This window comes from Balaenoptera ricei, chromosome 15, assembly GCF_028023285.1.
Source record: "Balaenoptera ricei isolate mBalRic1 chromosome 15, mBalRic1.hap2, whole genome shotgun sequence".
NCBI classification, from domain to species: domain Eukaryota; kingdom Metazoa; phylum Chordata; class Mammalia; order Artiodactyla; family Balaenopteridae; genus Balaenoptera; species Balaenoptera ricei.
Genome location: NC_082653.1, coordinates 1,055,716 through 1,076,874, shown reverse-complemented (window position 1 = coordinate 1,076,874; position 21,159 = coordinate 1,055,716). Strand labels below are relative to the sequence as shown.

At 53.4% G+C, this 21,159-nt stretch overlaps 1 protein-coding gene across 2 annotated transcripts in view; it reads right to left on the bottom strand.

Moving 5' to 3' along the window:
- Nucleotides 1–21,159, bottom strand: part of DIDO1 (death inducer-obliterator 1) — a 54,299-nt gene that overhangs the window by 13,253 nt on the left and 19,887 nt on the right. For both annotated transcript variants that reach the window (XM_059898113.1, XM_059898112.1), the window contains exons 3-16: nt 21,049–21,156; nt 19,429–20,266; nt 18,455–18,776; nt 16,313–16,525; nt 15,305–15,518; nt 6,083–6,560; nt 5,676–5,835; nt 5,020–5,136; nt 4,758–4,862; nt 4,359–4,494; nt 3,607–4,135; nt 3,015–3,168; nt 2,212–2,301; nt 1,212–1,407 (exon numbers count right to left, since the gene is read on the bottom strand). In XM_059898113.1, coding sequence (XP_059754096.1) covers nt 1,212–1,407; nt 2,212–2,301; nt 3,015–3,168; nt 3,607–4,135; nt 4,359–4,494; nt 4,758–4,862; nt 5,020–5,136; nt 5,676–5,835; nt 6,083–6,560; nt 15,305–15,518; nt 16,313–16,525; nt 18,455–18,776; nt 19,429–20,264 — 3,550 coding nt within the window. In that variant the 5' untranslated portion in view covers nt 20,265–20,266; nt 21,049–21,156. The remainder of the gene's footprint in view (nt 1–1,211; nt 1,408–2,211; nt 2,302–3,014; nt 3,169–3,606; nt 4,136–4,358; nt 4,495–4,757; nt 4,863–5,019; nt 5,137–5,675; nt 5,836–6,082; nt 6,561–15,304; nt 15,519–16,312; nt 16,526–18,454; nt 18,777–19,428; nt 20,267–21,048; nt 21,157–21,159) is intronic.

Genomic DNA, 21,159 nt, shown 5'->3' with positions numbered 1-21,159 from the left:
CAGGGCTTCGTCACCTCCCAGGTCCCGCTGCTACAGACGCGCAGAGTGTGCGTGTCACAGGATCTACGCTCACACTAGGCCCCACACAGGCTTCCGCCCGTGACTGACCGGAGGCTCCTCACGGTATCGGGAAGTCGACTTCACCACCGTCACTGCTGCATCAGGAACACGGCGTCCAGGGAGCCGGCCGGCGCCCCAGGAGCTGCCCACCAAGAACCTCCGCCACGGCCCTCCCTGCTGCCCGTCAGGCAGCACCGCTTTAGCGCGAGGAGTGGGACAGCCCCCCGGAGCGCTTGGCTTCTAACGTGTTTGGCACTGAGACGGTTCCATGTGTTGTGGCAGGGAACATGAGCCCTGCGGTCACGGGGACCGACCAGGACGCTGGGCCCAGCTGCAGAGCCGCGTAAGTGCCTGGCTGCGGCAGGGGCGCTGGCCACGGACACGGAGGCGCCGCCCGTAGAAGCAAGCGCTTCAAGAGCGCTGACCGCGGCTTACACTCAGCATCTTTTAGGCTTAGCCGTCTTTGGGGGCGCCACGGCCAAGGAGACACTCCCATTTAGGCATCTTTCTGCGAGACTTAAGTCCCGTCAACTTCTCGGGGTTAAGAGAAGTTGGGTCCCCAGAGACCACGTCCCCCTTGGAATCACCCTTAGCTCCCTTGACAAGCCTGAACTTTCTTTCCGGTCAGCCTGTAAGTAATTCTTTAGAAGCAGCACTTTCTAAGGAATGAGTGAACAGAAAGTGGTCTGCCAAAAATAAGAGTTCGAGCAGCAGATTTCAAAGTGACTATTTCTAGAACTAGTTCCTGTCTCAACGCTATCTCTCGTTTCTCCTCAAAACGAATGCCTGTAGCGAGGACAGGCGACGAGGCTCGGCCGGACGCCTGCAAGGAGGCAAGCCCGCAGGCCAGGCCCCGGCCCTGCCCTCCCGGCACTGCCCAGCCCCTGCAGCCAACACCCTGCTCCCACGAGGCGGGCGGGCTCCGGACGGCTTTGTCCCTCTGCACAGGACTTTCCTAAGACAATTCACACCTTCCTCAGGGGACCTCCGGTGCCACCCTCCACTATCCGGGAAGCCCCACAGCTCGACGCTGCTTCACCCCTGCTCCCAAGTTCCGCTGCCAAAGGCCGGGTCTGGGTGAGGCACGCAGCTCGCCGTGAGGGACTCCGCAGGGCGTGAGGGGGACATGTGGGCGGAAGGCTGGGGCCTACCTGGCCCCTCGAAGGGCAGGAGTTTGGAGGGGACGGGGTCCGCAGCGCTCAGCGGGATCAGGTAGAGGTCCTTGACGCGCCTGCTGTTGTTTGCCACGACGCCGAAGCGGCCGCGGCTGCTGAAGTAGGAGTACAGAGAGATGTAGGCCACCTCCTCCTCCTCCGTCGCGGGGTGGAAGCGGATCAGACACAGCTCCTGCAGCAAACAGAGGGCGGGGAGCATTGACCTGTGGCCACTCCGGAAGGCAGCCGCTTCATCCTGCACCTAAGCCCCAAAAGCAGGGGGGAAGCGAGGAGAGAAGCGACCAGCTCCGATTCTGACTGTCACAACCCTGCTGCCCAGCACATCAGGACAAGGAGCTGGTGAAGGGGACACAGGCCCGAGTCTCAAGACTGCTGGGTTTGACCTTGGTTTTGGAGGAACCGCTTCAAAACTACTTAGCCCCACTGTCCTCAACAAAGAGCCCACCTCCTGGGGCTCTCGTACTGATGGGGTAGTGTGTGTGCAGGGCCAGCCTGGGGCAGCGTCTGACACAGAGCTAAGTGACCACCAAGCGTGTGATGAGCTGCCCGCAGCTCCGAAACGGGAGGGCTGAACTAGACCAGGGTCGTAACCCTTCTGTGACCCCAGTGAAAACCAGAGCCCCTCCCCCAAAGAGCACTGCACACGCACACAGCTGCGTCCACATCTCAGGGGTTCACAGACTCCAGCCCGGCCGCCTCCCCCCACCTCTACTCCATCAGCTCAGACAAGAAGGGACAGAGCATCTGTATTTCTAACTCTGAACCGCACATGCGCTTTCACAAAGCTTCCACCGTCGTGCTACTCAGACACCCCTTCACAGGTTAGCCAGCTATCAACTTAAACGTTCACCTGCAAATATCTCACGAACTAGAGACATTTCAAGTATTAACGCTCAAGATGAGAAGTCAAAGAGCGAGTCGTGTGTAAACAAACCCCTTCTTCCTTGGGTGCACAGGTCAGACTGTGGGCAGGTACCTTAGACACTGAAGATCTGAGTTTGCCGACGTAATCCCAGACTGTCTTTGGGGCAATCCTTCCGCCGATGTGAATCGTGTCGGGCAGGTCCTAAGTGAAACAGACTCTGATTAAATGGCCGGTGGAACCATGGCGGTCACAGAGAGACCCCAAACTACCCGAGATTCACAACTAAGAAAACTGCAACTATCCCAAACAAGGCGGCAGTAACTGTGTCAAATGCTGCTTAGTTGACTAACATCCGGGATTATGCGTGACCAAACCCAAGGGTGGCAGGAGGATACGCTTCTGCTAAACAGAATGACACTTAGCAAAATGTTTGACTGTTGTCTTTTATGAACATACACATACAGTAAAGATCCAGGTATGTCTCAGAAGTGACTGAGCACTCCTTGTTAAGTCTGAAATGCTAGTGCTGTTTTGTTAACTTTGAAAAATAGAAGAGCTGTCGTGTGTGCCCCTCCACACCAAGGCAGGTCACGCGTGTCTGGCCACACCTGCAGTGGGCACACGCACACCCAGGTTTTGCACAAGCTCTAGTGGAACAGAGGGAGAAGGAAGACAAGCTTCAGCTTTTTCAGAAAAGATGGAGGGTCTGATTTCTCATGTGAATTTTTGCCCCTGTCCGAGCCGCGTAACCTGCTGACTCGGCCCAGCAACCCCTATTTTGCCTTCAGAGGTGCTTGTGTGTCCACTCAGCAGGAAGGTGGTCACACGCCTGACTCCCGCGCGGGAGGAGAGTGCCTGTGGAAAACACGCACGCGCGCACACGCACACACACTTCTCTCCCTCCTGGTTCTAACCTCACTGAGATAATCAAAACATCCAGAGACAGGATACGCCTTAGTGACAAACTTCGCTACACTCTGCATGTTAATAAATCCTTTCCAAATGGTGCTGAGTCGAGACAAAAAGAGGGTGGTATCTCCTTCTGGAGGGGACCGGGACTCTGAGATGCTGTAAAACAAAACCACAGAAAATACGTGAATCTTTCTCTCTGCTCAAAGAATCCCCAATATTTATTTATTTATTTAACATGTTTATAAAAGCAAAGTGAATTCCTGCAAGTTTTGGTAGCTTACTTTTTCAAATTAATTACCTTAATCATAATGATATAAACACATTCTGGTCAAACAAATATGAACTATATAGGCAACAAACTGGATGGCTGTAAATTCAAATTCCAGTTTTCAAGAACTATATTTCTAAGGTGATAATTAGTCATCCTAAAACTGAAGCTTTAAAAAAACGCCTTTTTAAAATAGAAAATTGAGGAGAGTTGTATTTCTGGGTGGATTTCCGAGCCAAACGACTGAATCACTCATTACTACTCCTTCTGTTCCTCTGAAAGAAAGGCCGCAGCTCGGCTGCTCTGACCATACATGGGGGCCGCACCTGATGCCTGGCGACGGCGGGACCGACAGGAGGTATCTGGGCTCGGGCGACGTGGACGGCTTGGCCAGGATGGACTTGGGCACCGTCACGGAGGTCGGCACAGGCTTCGGGACGTCCTGTCGGGGCTCCGCTGGGTGGGCGCTGTCTGCGCGGGCTGCCGAGGGAGCCGTGCCCGTGCTCGGCCCGCCTGGTGCAGTCCTGGGGTCTCGGCCGGACACCGTGACTGTGGTGAGCACTCCGCCGCCACCAGGGGCCGGGCAGGGGGCGCCTTCCAGGGCGGAGGGCTCGGGGCGGCCGTCCTCTGGAGGCACCGGGAGGGACTTTCCCTCCAAATGGGCACGAGCAGCGCTTTCCAGGTCTGGCTCCGAGGCGTTTTCGGGCAGAGTTTCTGGTGCCGCATCATCGGCTGAGCTGAGAGCGGGCTCAGAGACAGGCTTGTCAGGCTTGGGCTTTGAGTCCTCCTTCCTGGCAGAAGTTGACCACTTCTGTTTTTGTGGAGCTGGCTCACCTTCCGACGATGGAACCTGACCTGGAGAACAGAAGGAAGGCCTTCGTGAGAAATCCCACACGTTCGAGAGCACAGCCTGCCCACGGGTAGACACACGATCACTGCTTTAAAACAACAACACTATAAAGGTAGGGGCTCACTTCCTAAGCTTGAAGAAACGATTCTAGCCTTTCCACTGTGCAACTTGGTTCGAATGCCGCTGTCCCAAGAAGGGTCTCCACAGTCTCCCCCCAGATGTGCTCACCTGTGCAGATCTTACAGTTCAGGTCAAAGAGGTGCGCCCGGTGCTGCCCGGTCGTGTCCTGCAGCATGCTGCCGACAAGGTCCAGCAGCGGCGCCGCACTCCTCTCGGGGGCCGCCCGCACTGATTCTTGCTGTTCCTAAAGCACAAGAAGCAGAGGAGGTCATTCCTTTTCCACCCCCTCTGCAAATTAGCAGCACCCATGGAAAAAACATCTCACGTGATTAAGAACCACTGAAAAAAGAGAAAAAGGACTACTGAATACAAGTACTTGAGAAGCAATACAACTACACACACTTGTGTCAGCTCAGTGCCTTGCCCAGTAATTCAGGCACCTAACAACGTCTGGAACGAGATCACCTTAGTCAATTCTCGTGAGCACTGGAAATCTTAAACGCTTACATCAGAATCTGATACTGGCGGAGAATCTTCCATATCGGGAATAGTTTCCTGTTTAACGGTAGGCTTCTTAGTCTCATTATGCAATTTAGTTCTGGACTCCATCACCTAGGATGAAAAAGACAGACAAACATGAAGCCTTAGCTCTTCTTTCCCAAGGGGACTCTCTCATGCCAACAGGCTATTAATTCACTCCGGGGCGGGGTGAGGGGGCGCTGGTGTCAGGCTTCTGGCACCCGCAGCCGCCTCTCCCGTCGGCACTCACAGGCTTTGACGATCTCTCTTTCCACATGGAAAGCTCTTTGGAGACAAGTTCTTCTGGCTTCATTCTCACAAGTTTTGCCAAAGAGATTTCTTCACGCAGAACACGATGGAAGAGCCCCTGTAAACAAACATCTCTTGTTCACTCGTTCAAAACCCTCTAAGATGCTAGAGAGGATGTGGAGATAGGCAGCAAGGCAAGCCCCTGCCCCACGGCAGGACAAGGGCCCGGAGCATCCCATCGATGCTCGGAGAACAGGGGCCCTGAGGTCGGGCAGCTGATCTCGAGAATCCCACCGCACTGACCCTGCTACAAAGACCACCTCACGGAAAACACAATCGACTGAAGAAGGTACAGTGTTAGGGACAAAGGTAGAAGAAATCCCTTCTGCCAAGGGGTTAACAAGGCAAAATGGAAAGTCAGAGTATGTGCCCTGCTTCTGAACACAGGTAAGAGGTCAAGAGGCCGATCCAGACAGCGTGGGCCCTGGCAGGCACACAGGCGCACAGGTGGCAAGGACCGCAGCAGGCGGGCGAGCGCCTGGCCCCACGGGAACAGCATGCCAGTCACCCACAGCCGCAGGGGGACCCAGTGCCCTAACCCAGGCCTGGGCAGCACCTGGCCAGGACTGCCCCTGCTCCTGACGGTCGGACACGCACCTGGTTTTTGGGGTCCTTGAGGTTGAACATGAGGCTGCGGTACTTGCTCTTGTACCGATTGTCTGTGACTCGGAACAAGTTAAACATCTCCTTCTCGATGTGCAGTGCGATTTTTCCTACTTCATTTTCTGTCATGATTAAGTCATCGCTGTCAGTGACTCTAGATGGAATGAAAAAAGACCCATGGTAACTGCTGCACTTACATGCCATGTGGGATCTCAGCTCCCCAACCAGGGATGGAACCCCAGTGCCCCCTGCAGTGGAAGCGTGGAGTCTTAACCACTGGACCGCCAGGGAAGTCCCACATGTGACATTTTTCTTAAACAGCGGGGCCATCGTGAAACAACCACCCTTTACGTGGAAAACTTTCCACTTTAACAGATAAGAAACAAAGTGGAACAGCCCACCTTTTCCACAAGATCTCCTTCAAGGAGCGTCTTATGTTCTGCCGAATTTGAGAATTTGGCTGTGACGAGGCGGGGCTCACAGGGCCCAGGCGTCCCGGGGCTGGAGAGGCCAGGGGAACTGAGGTGGTCCCAGGCTTCCTGACGGCGCCCACCGAAGCAGCGGAGCTGGGGAACTTTCTGGAAGCAGACGTGGCAGCAACAGGTGCCAGCCTTGCCTGCTTGGCCGAGGGAGCGCTGCCCGAGGGGGAGGGGGCCGCCGAGAGCCACGGCCTCTTGGGGATGGTGCCCTTGAAACCCGGTGGCGACTTTTTGATGGCCGATTTGGCTGCTGCCGTATTTGCGAAAGGAGGGGACTTCTTTGGAAGGAGATTTCTGGGCGAGGGCTGCTTGCCGCCCCCCGAGGAGCCTGGAGGAGCCACCTTCTTCGGCACCGCCGCCACCGCCGCCTTGGCCTCTGTGCGTCTGTCCTCCTTCATGGCTGCAAAGGAGAGGGGCCCGCTTAGTGAGGCAGGGGTGCAGGGGACCCCACATAGCATGTGCACCTGAAACCAGCAAACCTAATAACCAGGCATCACTGTGAGACAGATTTAAAGAGAATTTTTAAAGTAACTGTTAAACTCAGAAAAGGAGTATAAAAAGGACTACCGGCAACATTTATGATAGTGAATATACTTTGTTTCACAGAGAAATGCTTTATTATGAAAACTTTTACTTCAACCGATAAACCAGTAAGCTATCAAAAGCTGGATTTAAACCGTTAGCTTAGCTTGGAACTCGAAGGGCAAATTTCGCTGTATCAAGAAAAGGTACAGATTTCAAAGACCACGCTCACGGAGAGTCCCAGTGCGGTTTTTGGCGCACAGGAGCTTAGAACGTCTTTCCAGGGTGGATGAGACACATTCTCTTCGAATGCATATCTGACCCCCGCCTCGGGGGCCCTCGGGGCGCTGGAAGGTGGAAGGACCAGCACGAGGCCACCCTGGGGTGGCGGCTCAGCGGTGTCCATCGTCCTCTTGGACAAAAGTCAACTGGACAGGGTGACTTCAATAAAATATAGAATGTTTGCAGAAAACTGCAACACGGGGGGAGACCAGTTATTTTTACACTAGGAGCTGGGTGGCAGGAACGCCACCTGCTGTCATTCACGTTCCCATTCACACCCCTCTAGCTGCAGCTCGCTATTGGGTAAGACAGTAGGTTAGCACTTTTAATCCAAACAAGGATTACAGCCAAAAGCTAAAATGAGAATCTTTATGCCAGTACTTCGCACGGACTGATGACGCTTAATCCTGCATCAGACCATCAGAATTACAGTCAGAGGCAAGCAAGGAGGTTCATCCTAAGACCAGTCCCTCCGTCTTCGGGGCATGCGGCCCAGCAGAGGTACATGGGGGGCCGTGACTGAGAGCAGGGGCGTGTTCCCAGATGGCCCTGCTCAGGCCCACCGCCCAGAACGTCTGGGACCCAGGGCAGAACGGGGGGGGGGGCAGGCAGGTCCAGGGAGCAAGCCAGGAGAGCACAGGGACACCACCTAGGGCCACGTCACACAGGACCGACGGAGAAGCCACCTCCCCAGGCGCAGGCTTTTCTCCAACTACCCACGGCGCAGTGAGCCCCCAGATGCTAAATGGGAGACTTCGAGATGCTCTAGCAGCCTTCCGATTTTACGCAGGGGTTGAAGAGCCACCAGGTCCAGTCAGCTGCCGGTGCTTCTTGCAACTGTCCTAGTGAAGCAGGGAGAAAATCTGAAGTCTGGGCGGAGAGGTGAGACCCTGTCTACAAATAAGGCCTGACCCCACAAGAGCCCCCAAGGCATTCAGAGCCTACACCCTGCGTGACCATCCTGGCGAAGGGCCAGAGCGCTGCTCTCAGGACTGCCTTCCTCCAGCACTGGTCAGGCCAGTTCAGCCAAAGGTATTAAAAGCCCAGGGACCGCAAGTTTTTTCCATTTCATAGTACAGGTGAAATCATCTAATTTTACAAAGTTTGCAACAGCGCTACACACATCCAAAACTTAGAACCGTGTTAGAAGTACTTCATTGTCATCAAGCAACAACCCTGACTGCAAATCTCCTATTTTCATCTCACAGACACCCCCCGACCTCACGTCCCCTCGTCCACGCCGTCCCAATCACTGGCCCCACGCGTGCTGGCACCCCTGGGCTATGCCGTCCAGGCTTCCCCAAGACCACCCGCCGCCCGCTGAGCAGCCGGCTCGTGCTCCACGTCCGCCCTGCTGGCTGTCACCCATGTCCCGTCAGCAAGTCACAGCTAACTGTCTAACAAAGCAGGAACTGGGGACGTCACAGGAACTAAGACTAAGAACTACGTTTCTACGTGTATTATTTCATCAGCTCAAATCCATATTCCTAAGGCGCGACCATACCTCAGTACATGGAAACTTATCTTTACCAGCTCAGCCTTGGCTAACAGGGTCCACAGCACCTGATCTGGGGGGCGGGGGGGACTGCTAGAGCTTAGGTTAAATGAAATGGACAGAGGCCCCTCTTCTTGGGGGAAGGAACGAGAGCAGAGTGGAGCAGGACGCGGTGCCAGCTGTGACTGCCAGCAGGGGATGAAGGAACAAACCCGTCAGGATTAAAATCGAGTCCTAAAACCAGCTCAGTCACTGACTTTTTACAAACTTTGCTGAGATTATTTTAGTAGCACACTTTTAAGCAACTCTAAAAAGCTGGCCTAAGGTGCTTCCAGAATTCTCAATGAGGCGCCCATGATGGGGCTGCAAATCTTATGTGACATTTACATTGTTTCAAGTGACAAGTCCTGTTGACTTCGAAAACATTCACTCCCTAAGATCAACGCTTCTACTGGTCTAACCGGTGTTTTCTCTCATTCAGGGAAAACAGAAACCAGGAGCTTATTTTTAGGACATTCACAGTACAGGTGATTAAAGTGACCTGCTATCCAAGAGTGTTAACAGTAAATGAACATAATCTGTTTAAAAAGCAGGGGATGGCTTTCCTTAACCATTATGCTGCTCTTTTATAAAATCAGCTGCTTCTGGCTTCTAAAAGTCAACTTTCATTATCCCTCACCTGCGTCTCAGAGCGTATGTAAGTATGATTACGTAAATAAAAAATTGGTAAAACGTGGAAACTGGTGAACCCCAACAGCAAGTCAGCTCTATCCCTCTTCTACTTTGAGGAAAAATGCTCATAACAGAAAACAGTTGCATCTGGTCCCACCATCAGCTGGATGTGGGTCAGCTGCTGCTGGAATGACAGTGATACCGTGTAGTGCCAAAGTGTCTGACAGTGACAGAAGCATTAGTTCTGAGAAGAGCTAAAATCAGATTTGCAAATTCTTCATCCAAATTCCCTTTTAACTGTATTATGTGCATACGTTCACAGAAGGGCAAAGCGTAACCAACCAACCAACCACGAAGCACCAGTTCTAGAACAGGAAAGCAGCACACCCCCGTGGTAGAGTGGCTCAGCAGTGGCAGGCCCCCAGCGCTGCCAGCTCGAGGCAGGGGGACCACCTGCCCATCTGCTGGACGGAGACGGCCTCCTGGGAGTGTGCACCCAGTCTGGGCCATCCCGGGGGCTGCCTGTGGGGAAGAGTGGCCCAAGTTCCAGGCCAGGTGCTATCTTGGGGAGCAGATGCAGGAGGAAAGGCTGGCCGGTGGCCAGGCCACCGCCCCAGATGACGTCGTTTCTGCTGGGTCTGGCCATTGGCTTATAGTGGAAACGAGTTGTTTGTGGTGAAGCCCGGTAGGAACCAGGCAGGTTGGGGCACTCAGGGACCAGCAACACTCTAATTGGCTAACTTCCCAGTAAGCACGAAACTGGGGGCCTTGTCACACGGCAAGGTGGGCCGTGGCGCTATGGCATCGCTGGCCACTGGGTGGCACTGGTGGGCCTTGGCGGGGGCAGGAGGCAGCGGGAGTGGAAGCCGCGCTGCTCCGAGCACAGTGCCGCGCAGCAGGGCGGGGAACCAGCGCCGGGCAGGAGCCTAGTCGCGCAGCATCGCGCGGCCCCCGCCCAGTGACAGCTGAGTGACAGCCGTTGCGGGGGTGGCCCCTCACAGGGACCAGTGAGAAACCCTGAGGGACGGTCACTGCTTTATACCTTTTGTCCTGCCCCAAAGAGGTGCCAAGTTACCCTAAAAATTCCCAGATAGGAGGCTTTCAGTCACACTGACACGGTGGGGGGCGAGGGGGGCGAGACACTACTCAGAATGATTGGCTGTAAATGCCAAAGGAATCAGAGCTTCTGATGTGACCAGGCGCCAAGCCAGGCCACGTGGTGCAGGTCGGAGCGTCCCCTCCCCACCCCATTCCCACAGGGCCCCAGATCCACCCAGGCTCAGTGGTGAGGCCGAGGCAGCTACCGCCACAAGGACCGGGTGAGGACCGGGTAACGGGACCCGTCAGGGCTCCGAGGACACAGCGGAGCCGCAGCAGGGGTTGGGGGAGTGGACTCAGCTCACTGTGACGACAGCTCTATTTTCAGCTCAGCCTGACACGTGTACGAGGACGTTTCTCATTTCAACTTTGTTTCTTGGCTGTCAAGACTTTTCCTAGTGTGAAAATTCAAGGAGCAAGAGAGAACCATTTTGCTTTTGTGCCTTTGCTTAAATATTTTGCAGTGAATTATTCCTGTAGAAGTAAAGTTATGCTTACACAGAAACAGAGAGAATCCCCACCGAAGACTTGGGAGGCCTGATCTCCATCTCTGGGGCCCTCCCGCCAGCTGCTCTCCATTGCTAGGGGTCTGTATGTGGGTCCACAGCCAAACTGCCATGATCTGGGGCTATACAAAGCTTGTCCAGATTGACTTTTTTCTTACTGATGTGCAGTATTTGAGCGACTTACACCTCAAGAGAGAGGTGCATAGAACTGGCCATAACAAGCTTGCAAAAAACCAAGTACACCTCTGGAGGCAAATGGACCCTTCCTTGTTTTCAGAGTTTCACAGATTTTGAAAACCAAAACCCAATTCATGTTGGACTGGTAATATATGAAAAAAATGGTCACATCATCCCTCAGCATGAACCACAAGAAGGAAACGGGGCCGAGGCTGTGTGAGGCGGGCGCTCCGCTCTCCTGTCTATGCCAGCTGGACTGCTGCGGACTGGCCACCAGACCTGAGACTCAGCTGCGAGTAGAGCTGCTGCTTTCCCTCACCTCCAAAACCCGCCAGCAGGCACTTTCACCACTTTGACAAGGTTCAACTTTAACTGTTATCTGTGCCTGCATCACCTGCTACTTTAGGCAACATGATAGGGCCGGGGGCGTGTTAAGACTCTGGGGCATATGGCCCGCGGCACCTGCTGACCCCGGCAGGTTAAGCGGCCGTTACCTTTGTGCTCGTCTTGCTGACGCCTCCAGGTGCACAGCAACGCCCCGACCTCCGTTGACAGAAATCAAAGTGAAACCCTTCTTATCCATCTTCCAGGTTTACTTCTTTAACTTTCAGAAGGTAAGACTATGACTACGTGCACGGTGATGTGCAACACGCAAAAAATCAAAAACATTACTTTACAGCTTCAAATATACCTGAGACTCCTACACCATGTGGGAGGGTTTACAGCTGCATCTTCAGAAAGAACCCTTGGGACTTGATGTCACCTAAGGGACTCTGCCACGGGACCATCTGTGAACAGTGCCACAGGAGATGCAGAGTCCCAGAGGCTACACGAAGGCCAAAGAGCAGGTGAGGTGAGCAGGAGCAATCCTGCTAGAAACTTCTACCCCCCCACCCCCGCCCCGCTGAAGCACAAGAACTAAGGGGGGCAGCCAGGGTACATCTGAGGGTCTCTGTCAGAAAAAGTACATGTACATGCGAAACCTTCCCTGTACTAATTTTCTGAACAGTTAGCTATTTAAAAAAAAACCTGTAAAAAGTAAAACACTTAAATACGAGAGAATGTCAATGACCAAGAAAATTTCAGCTATTTGGATAACTTTCAAAACAGCTGTCAAGGTAAATCCTTATCAGGACAAGTTATGGTTCTCTCTCCAAATGGCGGGAGGAGATTGGTGAGATGTACAAGGCTGCTTTGTCCCCACCCACATTTTTTTGCCACTGAAGATCTGGAAGAAACAGATAAAAACAGCTCGTGCAGCTGATAAAACTTGCCTCTCCGAGCGTTCCATTTCTACCAAACACCCCTGGGTCCCAGGCGCCTGCCCCCCACCCCCATCTCACCGTGGGGACTTGTCTTCTCTTACTACCTGTGAAGCGTGCTCCTGGAACCCACACCACCAATCCCTGGGAAACCCGCGTCCCCAGATCCACTTCACCACAGCACGGGGACTGGACATGTGGCACACGGGGACCAGGGGGCAACGCTTGCATTGGGGCAGGATGCTAACGTATCACTGGACCTGAGTGCACAGGTTCTGCCAGGGGTCCCCATTTCAATTCTCAAAGCTATATGAAACTGCAGAAATCTGATTTTCCAGTCAAAATTTGTTCAGGTCCCCAGAGTTTTAAGTCATCTCAGGGCCATTTAGGGAGCCCCAAACATGGGGAAATGTGCCTATGCCTGTCACAATTCCACTTCCAAACCCTAACAAACCAGGGACACTTCAGAAGAACATTTTCAGCCCTCTTCGTGCCTGTGCCTGGACAGTAATGAGAGGCGATGAAGAGGAAATGAAGAGGAACCATGAGGAGAAGTAAGAAACAGTGACCTGGGGGGAAATAAAATAGCAATTGTTTCCATAAGTTACACTGTTTTTGTTTTCAGAAACTCTGAAAAACAATTAAAAAAAAAAAAAAAACTCATCAGAGAACAAGTACATGTTAATCCCATCACCCTGAGGACCTGAAGGATCTACTGACTGTCCCACGAGAGAAGCAGGTCAGAGCCTCTGTGTAGCAAGGTCTTGCCCATGATGCTCACGAAGGGCTGCCCTGAACCCACAACCCAAGGCCAGTGCCAATGGCCTGGGAGAAGGGGGGGTGGGGGGCAGAGCACCTCCAGGGGCAGCACATTGGCTGCCCAAGGACCTACCCGAGACTTGACCTGAATCCAGGTCAACGTGGAAAACGCCCCCCTCCTAAGAGCTGTCCCGGCATCACCTGCACCCAGAAAAATATCACGCTCTGCAGCCAGGGAGGCAGGTGGGGGCCCTGGTGGGGACGCAGGGTTCTGCTGAGTGTGTGCGAGGGGCCCCCTCCCATTGTGCCTGTGTGTAGGGACCCGGGGAAGGTCCACAGCCACTGCCACCGTCAAGTAATGGTTTGGGGAAGAGGCAGAGGCACAGCTGCTACTCACCGAGGCTGAAGTCGGGTGTTTACCAGCGACCTTTTACACTCCTCCCAATCATCTTTTGGGAAGATGACATTTCTGGGGTAACAAAAAATGATCAGAAGCAACTAGCTCAAAAACATGTCCCTTCTGCAGGCTAGAAGCTGTGGCTATCCATCCACGTAGTTCTGAGACGTAAATGTGCTGGGAAGGAGCTCAGTGAGGAGCTGGTGTGCAGAGAGAGGGTGGGGCAGAAGGAAGAGAAACCCCGCCTGTGAGCAGAGCCACCACCTCCTTGCGGCCCGTCTCCCTGCCCCTCCACCCCAATCTCCCTCAAAAACCGGTAAGTCAGAACTGGGGATAAGTAAGCACCCACCCCTCCCCCAAACCCCGCCAACTTTCCTTTCTCACCGTGCGCCCTACATCTGACTCCACACTCGGAGCCTGGGGGCAGTCTCCCAATTCTGGTCGACAGAGATGGAAATTAGCTGAATTGAAATCAATCACCCAGGGTTTTGTGGCTACACCTCGGTTTTCCTTTTATTCTGTCACGTGCCTATAACCAACTGAGAACATTTAGCACAGGATTCCAACGTGACTGCTCCCCTCCCATTCACAGCTGGGCGATGCTTACATTTAGGTCCATTCGTAACCGCTGTAAAGGCGCTACTGTGTAGAGGTGCTATAATTTGATGGATATTTGCAACACATTGTTAGCATGAAGTTCTTGGTTCAAACAACCTGAGGTGTATTGAGACTCATTTTAATACAGTAACTGGTTAATTCTATATTTAACCACTCACTCCAAAAATCCAAAAATAAATAAAATAAATAAATAAAATAAATAAATATGTATATATATATATATACACACACCGTATTGCTTTGCAACTCCATTTCTTAGGTCTTGGGTCATTTACAGTCTCAAAATGCATCTAGTTCTGCAGTTTTCTAGCCACGCTACATCCACGAAGCCTTCCTTCAGGCCACTGGCCTAAAGAGCCGGCTGAGAGGAGGAAGCAGCACATGGCTGTAATCTTGGAATTTAGGGCCATTTAACCTCTTGTGCTTTTAAAAAAAAGTTGCAAGAGTATAAAAGATAGCATAAACAAAAACTGAACACAAAATGACCTTAATCATAGAATAAGATGTGCCCCAGAGCAATTTAAATTTCTAAAATTTAATTTTGGAGAATGAGCTGAAAAAAAGAAGAAAGAGAGAAGATTCAAGCTGCATGGTCTCATCTGGGATTGCAGAGGTCTGTCTGCACTCGAAGCCTGGGGCGGACGACCCAGCAGTGCACGCCAAGACTCCTGGTCTGGGTGCTGCCCAGGTGGAGAGACACTGTGCTCGCTTACCTTCAAGCACAGGAAGCAGGGTGAACGGCCTTCAAGACTGGCATGTGTGTTTATGTTGTGTGTAGTATGTGAATTGGACATAAAAAAAATTCCGGTTCGGTCAAAAATAATATAACTCCTGAAAATCATGCTTCAGTTGAAAATCAGCTACAACGCTACCGTGCTAATAGTAATAGGTTCCCACAACATACAAAGAAGTGAGGGTCACGTGTGCTGGGAGCAGACTGTGTGGAAAGGCCCCCGCGTGGAGAGCCCACGGCGGTGACGGCGCTGTGGTGAACATCTGGACGACAGCAGACCTTGAGTGCCGGGCAGCGCGCCCCCTTGTCACATTCTGCTGGAGATACTACACATACTTACCAGAGCCTGATAATAAAGAAAAGCGATTAAAGACATCAATCGGCAGAGGTGAGACATTCAGCAACAGGGCTGGTACAGCTTTTTGGAAACACTGACAGGAAGTCCCGACAGACTAAGGATGGGCACGCGGGGCTCAGGAGGTCTCCTCGACTCGGGCAAGGGCTTTGATCTCTGCAGGTGCAGCAGAAAACACGGCTAGAACTCCTAGCTCTGGACAGGCCCGAGTGCACGGCTGTCCAGAAAGACCGGGAAGGGTCCAGAGCTCCCCCCGGGTGATACATACATTTATACAACAGTGGCGGCCAGGGGGCAGCAGTCTTTTCTGGCTTTACTGCATTGTAATTGTGGTCGCTGGCCCAGGATGGCGTGCTGCTCTCACAGGTCGGCTCCTTAGCGAGGACCTCACTCCTTGGAGGGACCACCGCCACCTTCTTCGCTGTGTTCTCCTTCTTGTCTGGAGCCAGTCTCTTGTGCACAGAAGAGATTTTAATGCCTGCCTGGATAATCAGTAAAGCCCCAATCATTAACGAGGTCAGAAATTAACCTTTGCTCATTTCACTCTGCAGTGAGGGTCACAACTCAATCAGCTCCTGGGCCATCCTAAGCCCAACACCCTGCATCTGCTCAGCAGAGGGCTTGGCTCCTCCCCCACATCCAGCAGGCCCGCATCAACATCCGAGTGATGAGAAGGTCCCTGACAGAATAACCCGTCATCCTAGCATCCTGATGAGGTGCTAGGCCGCCAGGATAACCGAGGGGCCATGGAGTGAGGCAGTGAAGCAAGGCAGAAAGCACAGCGGGCCGGCGCCCTGTGTGAGAACGTGCCCAAGCAACACGGACAGGCAGGAGCTGCAGACACAACAGCATGTGGAGAAAGGACAGGCGTACACACGACATCCCTGTACCCCACCAGGCGCTCAGTGCGGCACCCCCAGAACCCACTTGCCACCCCGCTGCCTGCGCGTCAACTCCCCACACAGACTCCAACAGGGACCGCTCTCCTCCCAGCGGGGCTCGTGTGTGTGTGGAGAGCTATTCCACGCAGCAGCCGGTTCCCACGTTTCCATCAGTTAATCCCTCGGCTAGAGGCGGAGAAGGAAAACATGAGAACACCTGCCCATATTTGTAATTCTGAAGAGAACACTGGTGGGCAAGGCGGAGGGCAGTGTGAAGGTGCCTGCATCCCGTCTGGGCCTGTGTGCCCTACACTCTCCAAATCAACCCACCGAGCCTGTAACCTCCAGATGCTTTTGGTTTCAACTACACACATGGTTGGTCTCAGTCAATTTACCTGAACGCTACATTTCTGAAGAATGATTTTTTCCGGCTTTGTCTTGGGTTTCTCTTTAGGTTTTGGTTTCTGCTCTTTGCCTGCGCTCAGGAAGCGCATGGTGGCCGCGGCGTGTTTCAGGATACAGTCGCTGCTGCAGTAGACAGAGTCGGGCTGCGCCACGCTCGAGCACCCGGGGCCGATGCATCTGGCGGCACCAGGCGCCTCCACGACCTGCAGGATCAGACGTGGCTTCAGTGTACTCACCCACTTTGGTGGGTATGGCACTTTGTAACATAACTATTTATGGTACTGAGATTACTGCTTTTAATCACGTATGAAAAAATTATGAATAATAATTTTTGAGTTAAGAACTCAAGTTCTTAACTGCCCTTCATGCCACGCATGATGGGCAGAACTCTAAGGGGACCCCAGGACTCACGCTGCACGCTTCTGAATACAATGGGATTTCACACCACAAGTAGGTTCCCTTATCGGCCAAATGGGCAGGGATTTTACCAACGAAATTAAGATCCCAAGTGAGAGGATTCTGAGTTAGCCCAAAGGGTCCGACTTCATCAACTGAAAACCCTTAGAAGAGGAACTGAGCCTCCAGAAGAGAGAGGATTCCACTGCTGGCTCTGCTGAGAAGGCGCCCATGCCTAGGCTCAGCGGGCAAGGTTGTGAGACGACACCCAGGACACCCAGTTAAACGTGGGCCTCAGAAACAACAGATAACTTTTCGGTATTACCATGCCACAAAAATTGCCCGGGACATATTTTACATGCTAAACCAAGTCAGAGCTTTTGGAAGTGGATCTTTCCCCAGCCGAACCTCTGATGAGACCTCAGCCCCCACTGACACCTGGAGGGCAGTCTTGTAAGACCCAGAGCAGAGGGGGCCCAGCTAAGCCAGGCCTGGACTTCTGAGCTAATAAACGTGTGTTGTTTAAGCTGCTACACAAGCCTGGGGTCGCCTGCCGTGCAGTAGGAACCCGGTTCACGACCAGGCCTGAACACAGCTGTCCATGATCACTCGAGCATGTTTTGATGGCCGAGACTAACAACACATATGAACATACCCCTCCAATGTACTTGAGCAAAATCTTGCATCTCAAATTATGCACTTAATTGTTTTTCCTCCACAGAATCCAAGTTTTTTTTTTTTTAGAATCCAAGTTTTACTCAGAGAAATACTTAAGTTTATGTGTAGTCTCAAACACATCAGCAATAACATGACGTTTCCTACTGACTTACATTTCCATTAATTCTTCTTCCTTACCAGTTATCATACTTCCACTCGGTGCCTCCTCATACCCCCACGACAGTAAAATTTAAATGGTCCAGCCCTCGAGGCTAACTCAGTGCAAGGGGCAGACGGCGGGGACCTATGACACGGCCACCGCAAAGCCGTCTGCACGCCCAACGCCGGCTAGAGAACGGGCTGTAGGGGCAGCATGGGCCCCCAATTCAAGGAAGGCCTGGGGTGGAAACATGCTCTGAGTAGGACAATCATGAGAGCCTGAGACAGCTCTCAAGATGCACGGAAACCATGACAAAGAATCATGGCCCTTGGGCAGGAGACACGAGTGAACAGAGCTGGGAAAGGAGAAAAAAGAGCTGCACAAGCACTGGTGAGTGGGAGAACACCATCACAGAGGGCGTGCCAGCTGCAGCTGTCTTGTCACCCTGGGGAGCCGTGCGGCCACCACCGCTGGCCTTGGCATCTTACTGCGAGGTAGGGACAAGACCACTGGTTCTCTCAAGGCTGTGACGGGTAATACAGGTGCACACGTGCCCCCGTGACTCAAAAACAATTTTGTTTGTTCATATATGTACTTAAAGCTCAGGATCCATTCATGAGAAAACTTAAGGGAAGACTTAAAAAAAAGTGAGTCCACTTATGGAAAATGTTAAGTCAGTAATAACAGCATAGGAGATAGATATGATTAACAAACATAGAGAGAGAATAGATCGGCCTGCCAGCCTTGAGCAGGTGCATGGACCTGGGAGCTCGCAGACCCCAGCCCCGCGCACAATGCCACTCCTGGGAAAGGCTAACTTATCTCAGAAGACAAACCCTTCTGTCTTGATGTTTCTGCTAACGGCAGCTGAGGGCTCCACGGTCACCTCTACCACTGACCTTGGGAGACAGGTACTTACAGGCTGGAATATCTTGAGTTTTTTCTTGCCACTTGGGTTTGCAGCTTTCTCAATTCTACCCTTAATTCCTTGGTCTTCACTCGATTTCTGCTCCACGGTTCCTATACTTGTACAGTCCGTGCCGTCAGCGTCCGCAGGTCTCGACCTCGAGTCCTGCGTGCCTGTGGTCTCGGAGCTGGGCTCGTCCTGCACTTGCAGGATGGTGCAGTTTGGGCAGATGTAATCCTCCCCGTTCCTTTCCAAGAGCCTCCCTCGAGCCTCCGAAATGCCCACACAGTCGCCATGAAACCATTCTTCACATCGGTCACAGCAAATCATAAACCTGGAATGATAAAATAATGGTATTACGAATGGAAAGTGAGAGACCAACTCAATTTTAAACACAAGTCAAATTTCAACATTCTATTATGAAAAAAACAAAACTAACACAGAAAGGTGGAGAGAACAGAATAAAGAGCATCCCCGTGCCCTTCTCAATTTTACTAACATTCAAGCAAACGTGCTTCACCTTCCCTTGGAGAGGAGCACCCCGCCCCTGACACCACAGTTCCTGTCCACAGAAGGGCAGCCACGCCTCTACCCCCCGCCCCCCGCCCCTCTGAGCTGCCCCGATGTCCACACCACAGCCCAGTCGCAGCCGGTCTGGAGCAGCGTCACCCAGCGAGCTCTCTGGGACAGCAGATCCCCACTGGTCCAGGCCGCCTCGTCCGTGGCTGGTGGGACCGAGGCGGCCAACGTCCCACGCCAGCCCCCACCTCGGTGGAGGGTGTGGCTCTTGGCAGTGCCCACCCACCCCGTTTTTGGTTTTGTTTTTTGACAATGACTTGTTCGTCTTTCCCAAGAGAACAAGTCCCTCATTCAGGCCACCCCGGGACTCTCTGAACTAAGATGAATGGAAAACCCTCTCTGGCACTTTCCACAGCTCGGACTCCCCCCGGAAGCCTGGGCAGCCACGCCCTCCTCCCACGACCCACCTGTTGTTGTGAGGCTGGCGGCACAGGCAGTACAGGGCATTGGGGTCGTACACCTCACATTCGGGCTTGTGTCGGACTGCGTCTCCGGGTTCCTCTGCATTCCCCCCTGGGGCCGCCCTCCCTTCCAGCTGGCTCTCTCTGTCCATTTTCGCCGCCTGGGATGCAGCCCCCAGGTCGGCCTCCGGCTCCTGCGGGACGGGCAGCGAGCCCTCCATTGCATCGCCTGCCTCAACGTCCATGGTCTCCACTGGGTCCTCCTCCCGATGCTTCTTCCTCAGGCGGTTCTGGATGCCCTTTGGGGGCCTGTCGGTGGGCTCCTGCTCGCGCTTTCTCCGCAGGCGATTCTGGAGTTCTTTCAAAGTCAACCCATCACTGTCGCTATCGGAGGTGTCATCCTCGTTGCCACCCCCTCTGGCCTTTGCCAAGGAGGCCGTTCGTTCCTTAGCACCCGTGGAGCCGGACCTGGGACCGCTCTTCCCGTCCGAGGTGCTCTCCACGCTCCCCTCGGAGGCGCTCTCCCCATCTGTCGCTGGACAGGACACCGGCTCCGCCGAGTCCTCCAGGGACACGGGGGTGCCCCTCCGGCCCCGGCGCCGTACCGTGGTCAGGAACTCCTCCACCCGCTCGGTCCGCTTCGGCTGCCTTCCGCTGCGACGCAGCGACGGGCTCTGCTGCTGCCGGGGCGGCGGCTCCAGGACATCCACTTCCCCATCCCCGGCGCCCTCGCGCTTGGCGATAGTGGTCCTCCGGAACCCCCACGTCTTCCTGAACTCTTTGCTGGTGGGCTTGATGGCCTTGGGTGTGTCCTCACCACTCGGGTCACCATTCTCGTCCATACCTAACAGGGAAATGCAACCAAACCACGCCAGGTGTCAGCCAGGGCTGCGGTCCAGGCCCAGGCGCACGAGAAGGGGCACCACCTGCACGGAGGAAACCCAGACACGGTGAATCGCAACAATTCTCCACCTACAAAAACCGAAGGCGTTTCCTAAAGTGCGGTGAGAGGATTCAAGGGAATTCTTGAAGAAAACTGTAACAGTTACGTATCTAATGCTCAGTAGAAAAACACAACTAGCAAACCAAATCTGTGAATTTATCAACTGCTGAGGACGAGGGTTTGTACAAGAGGTAGCGGGGAAATAGGAAGCAAGCAGCAGTGCTGCCAGGACAGGACAGGACAAGGTGGCGGGTGCCTCGGGCTCTCCCGCACAGAGACGCGGGGCCCACCTGGCTCTGCCCGCAGAGCTCGGTGGACAGAGGGCCGTGCTGGCTCTGGGCCTAGCGCTTGGAAGCCCCGAGCTGCATGTGAGACGTCCAACCACGCTGCTGAGGGATCTCGTGGAGATGGGGGGTTTGGACGCTGAACACCCACACCCAGCCCCCGCTGAACGCTGCCCAGATTCCCGAGCCACGACTGTGTTGACACAAGATAGGCCCACCCAGCTCTGCGCGCAGGGTCTGCAGCAGCAGACGATTGGGACGCTGAGAAAATACGGAGCCAGACAGCACCTTTGGGGTGTATTTCTTCTCTCCTCTTTCTAACAGACTGTTTAAAGGGTCATGTTTGTGAAAACTTCACTCCTGTTTAAAATGAAAAAGCCTGAAAAAGATAGTATATACCTTGAGATTTTTTTCCCAAGCAGGCTTCAATTACATTTAAATGCTAACGACGACTCAGGTTTTATGCCATGTTCCATCCCAGGGGAAGGACTGCTACAGAATGAAAACCTT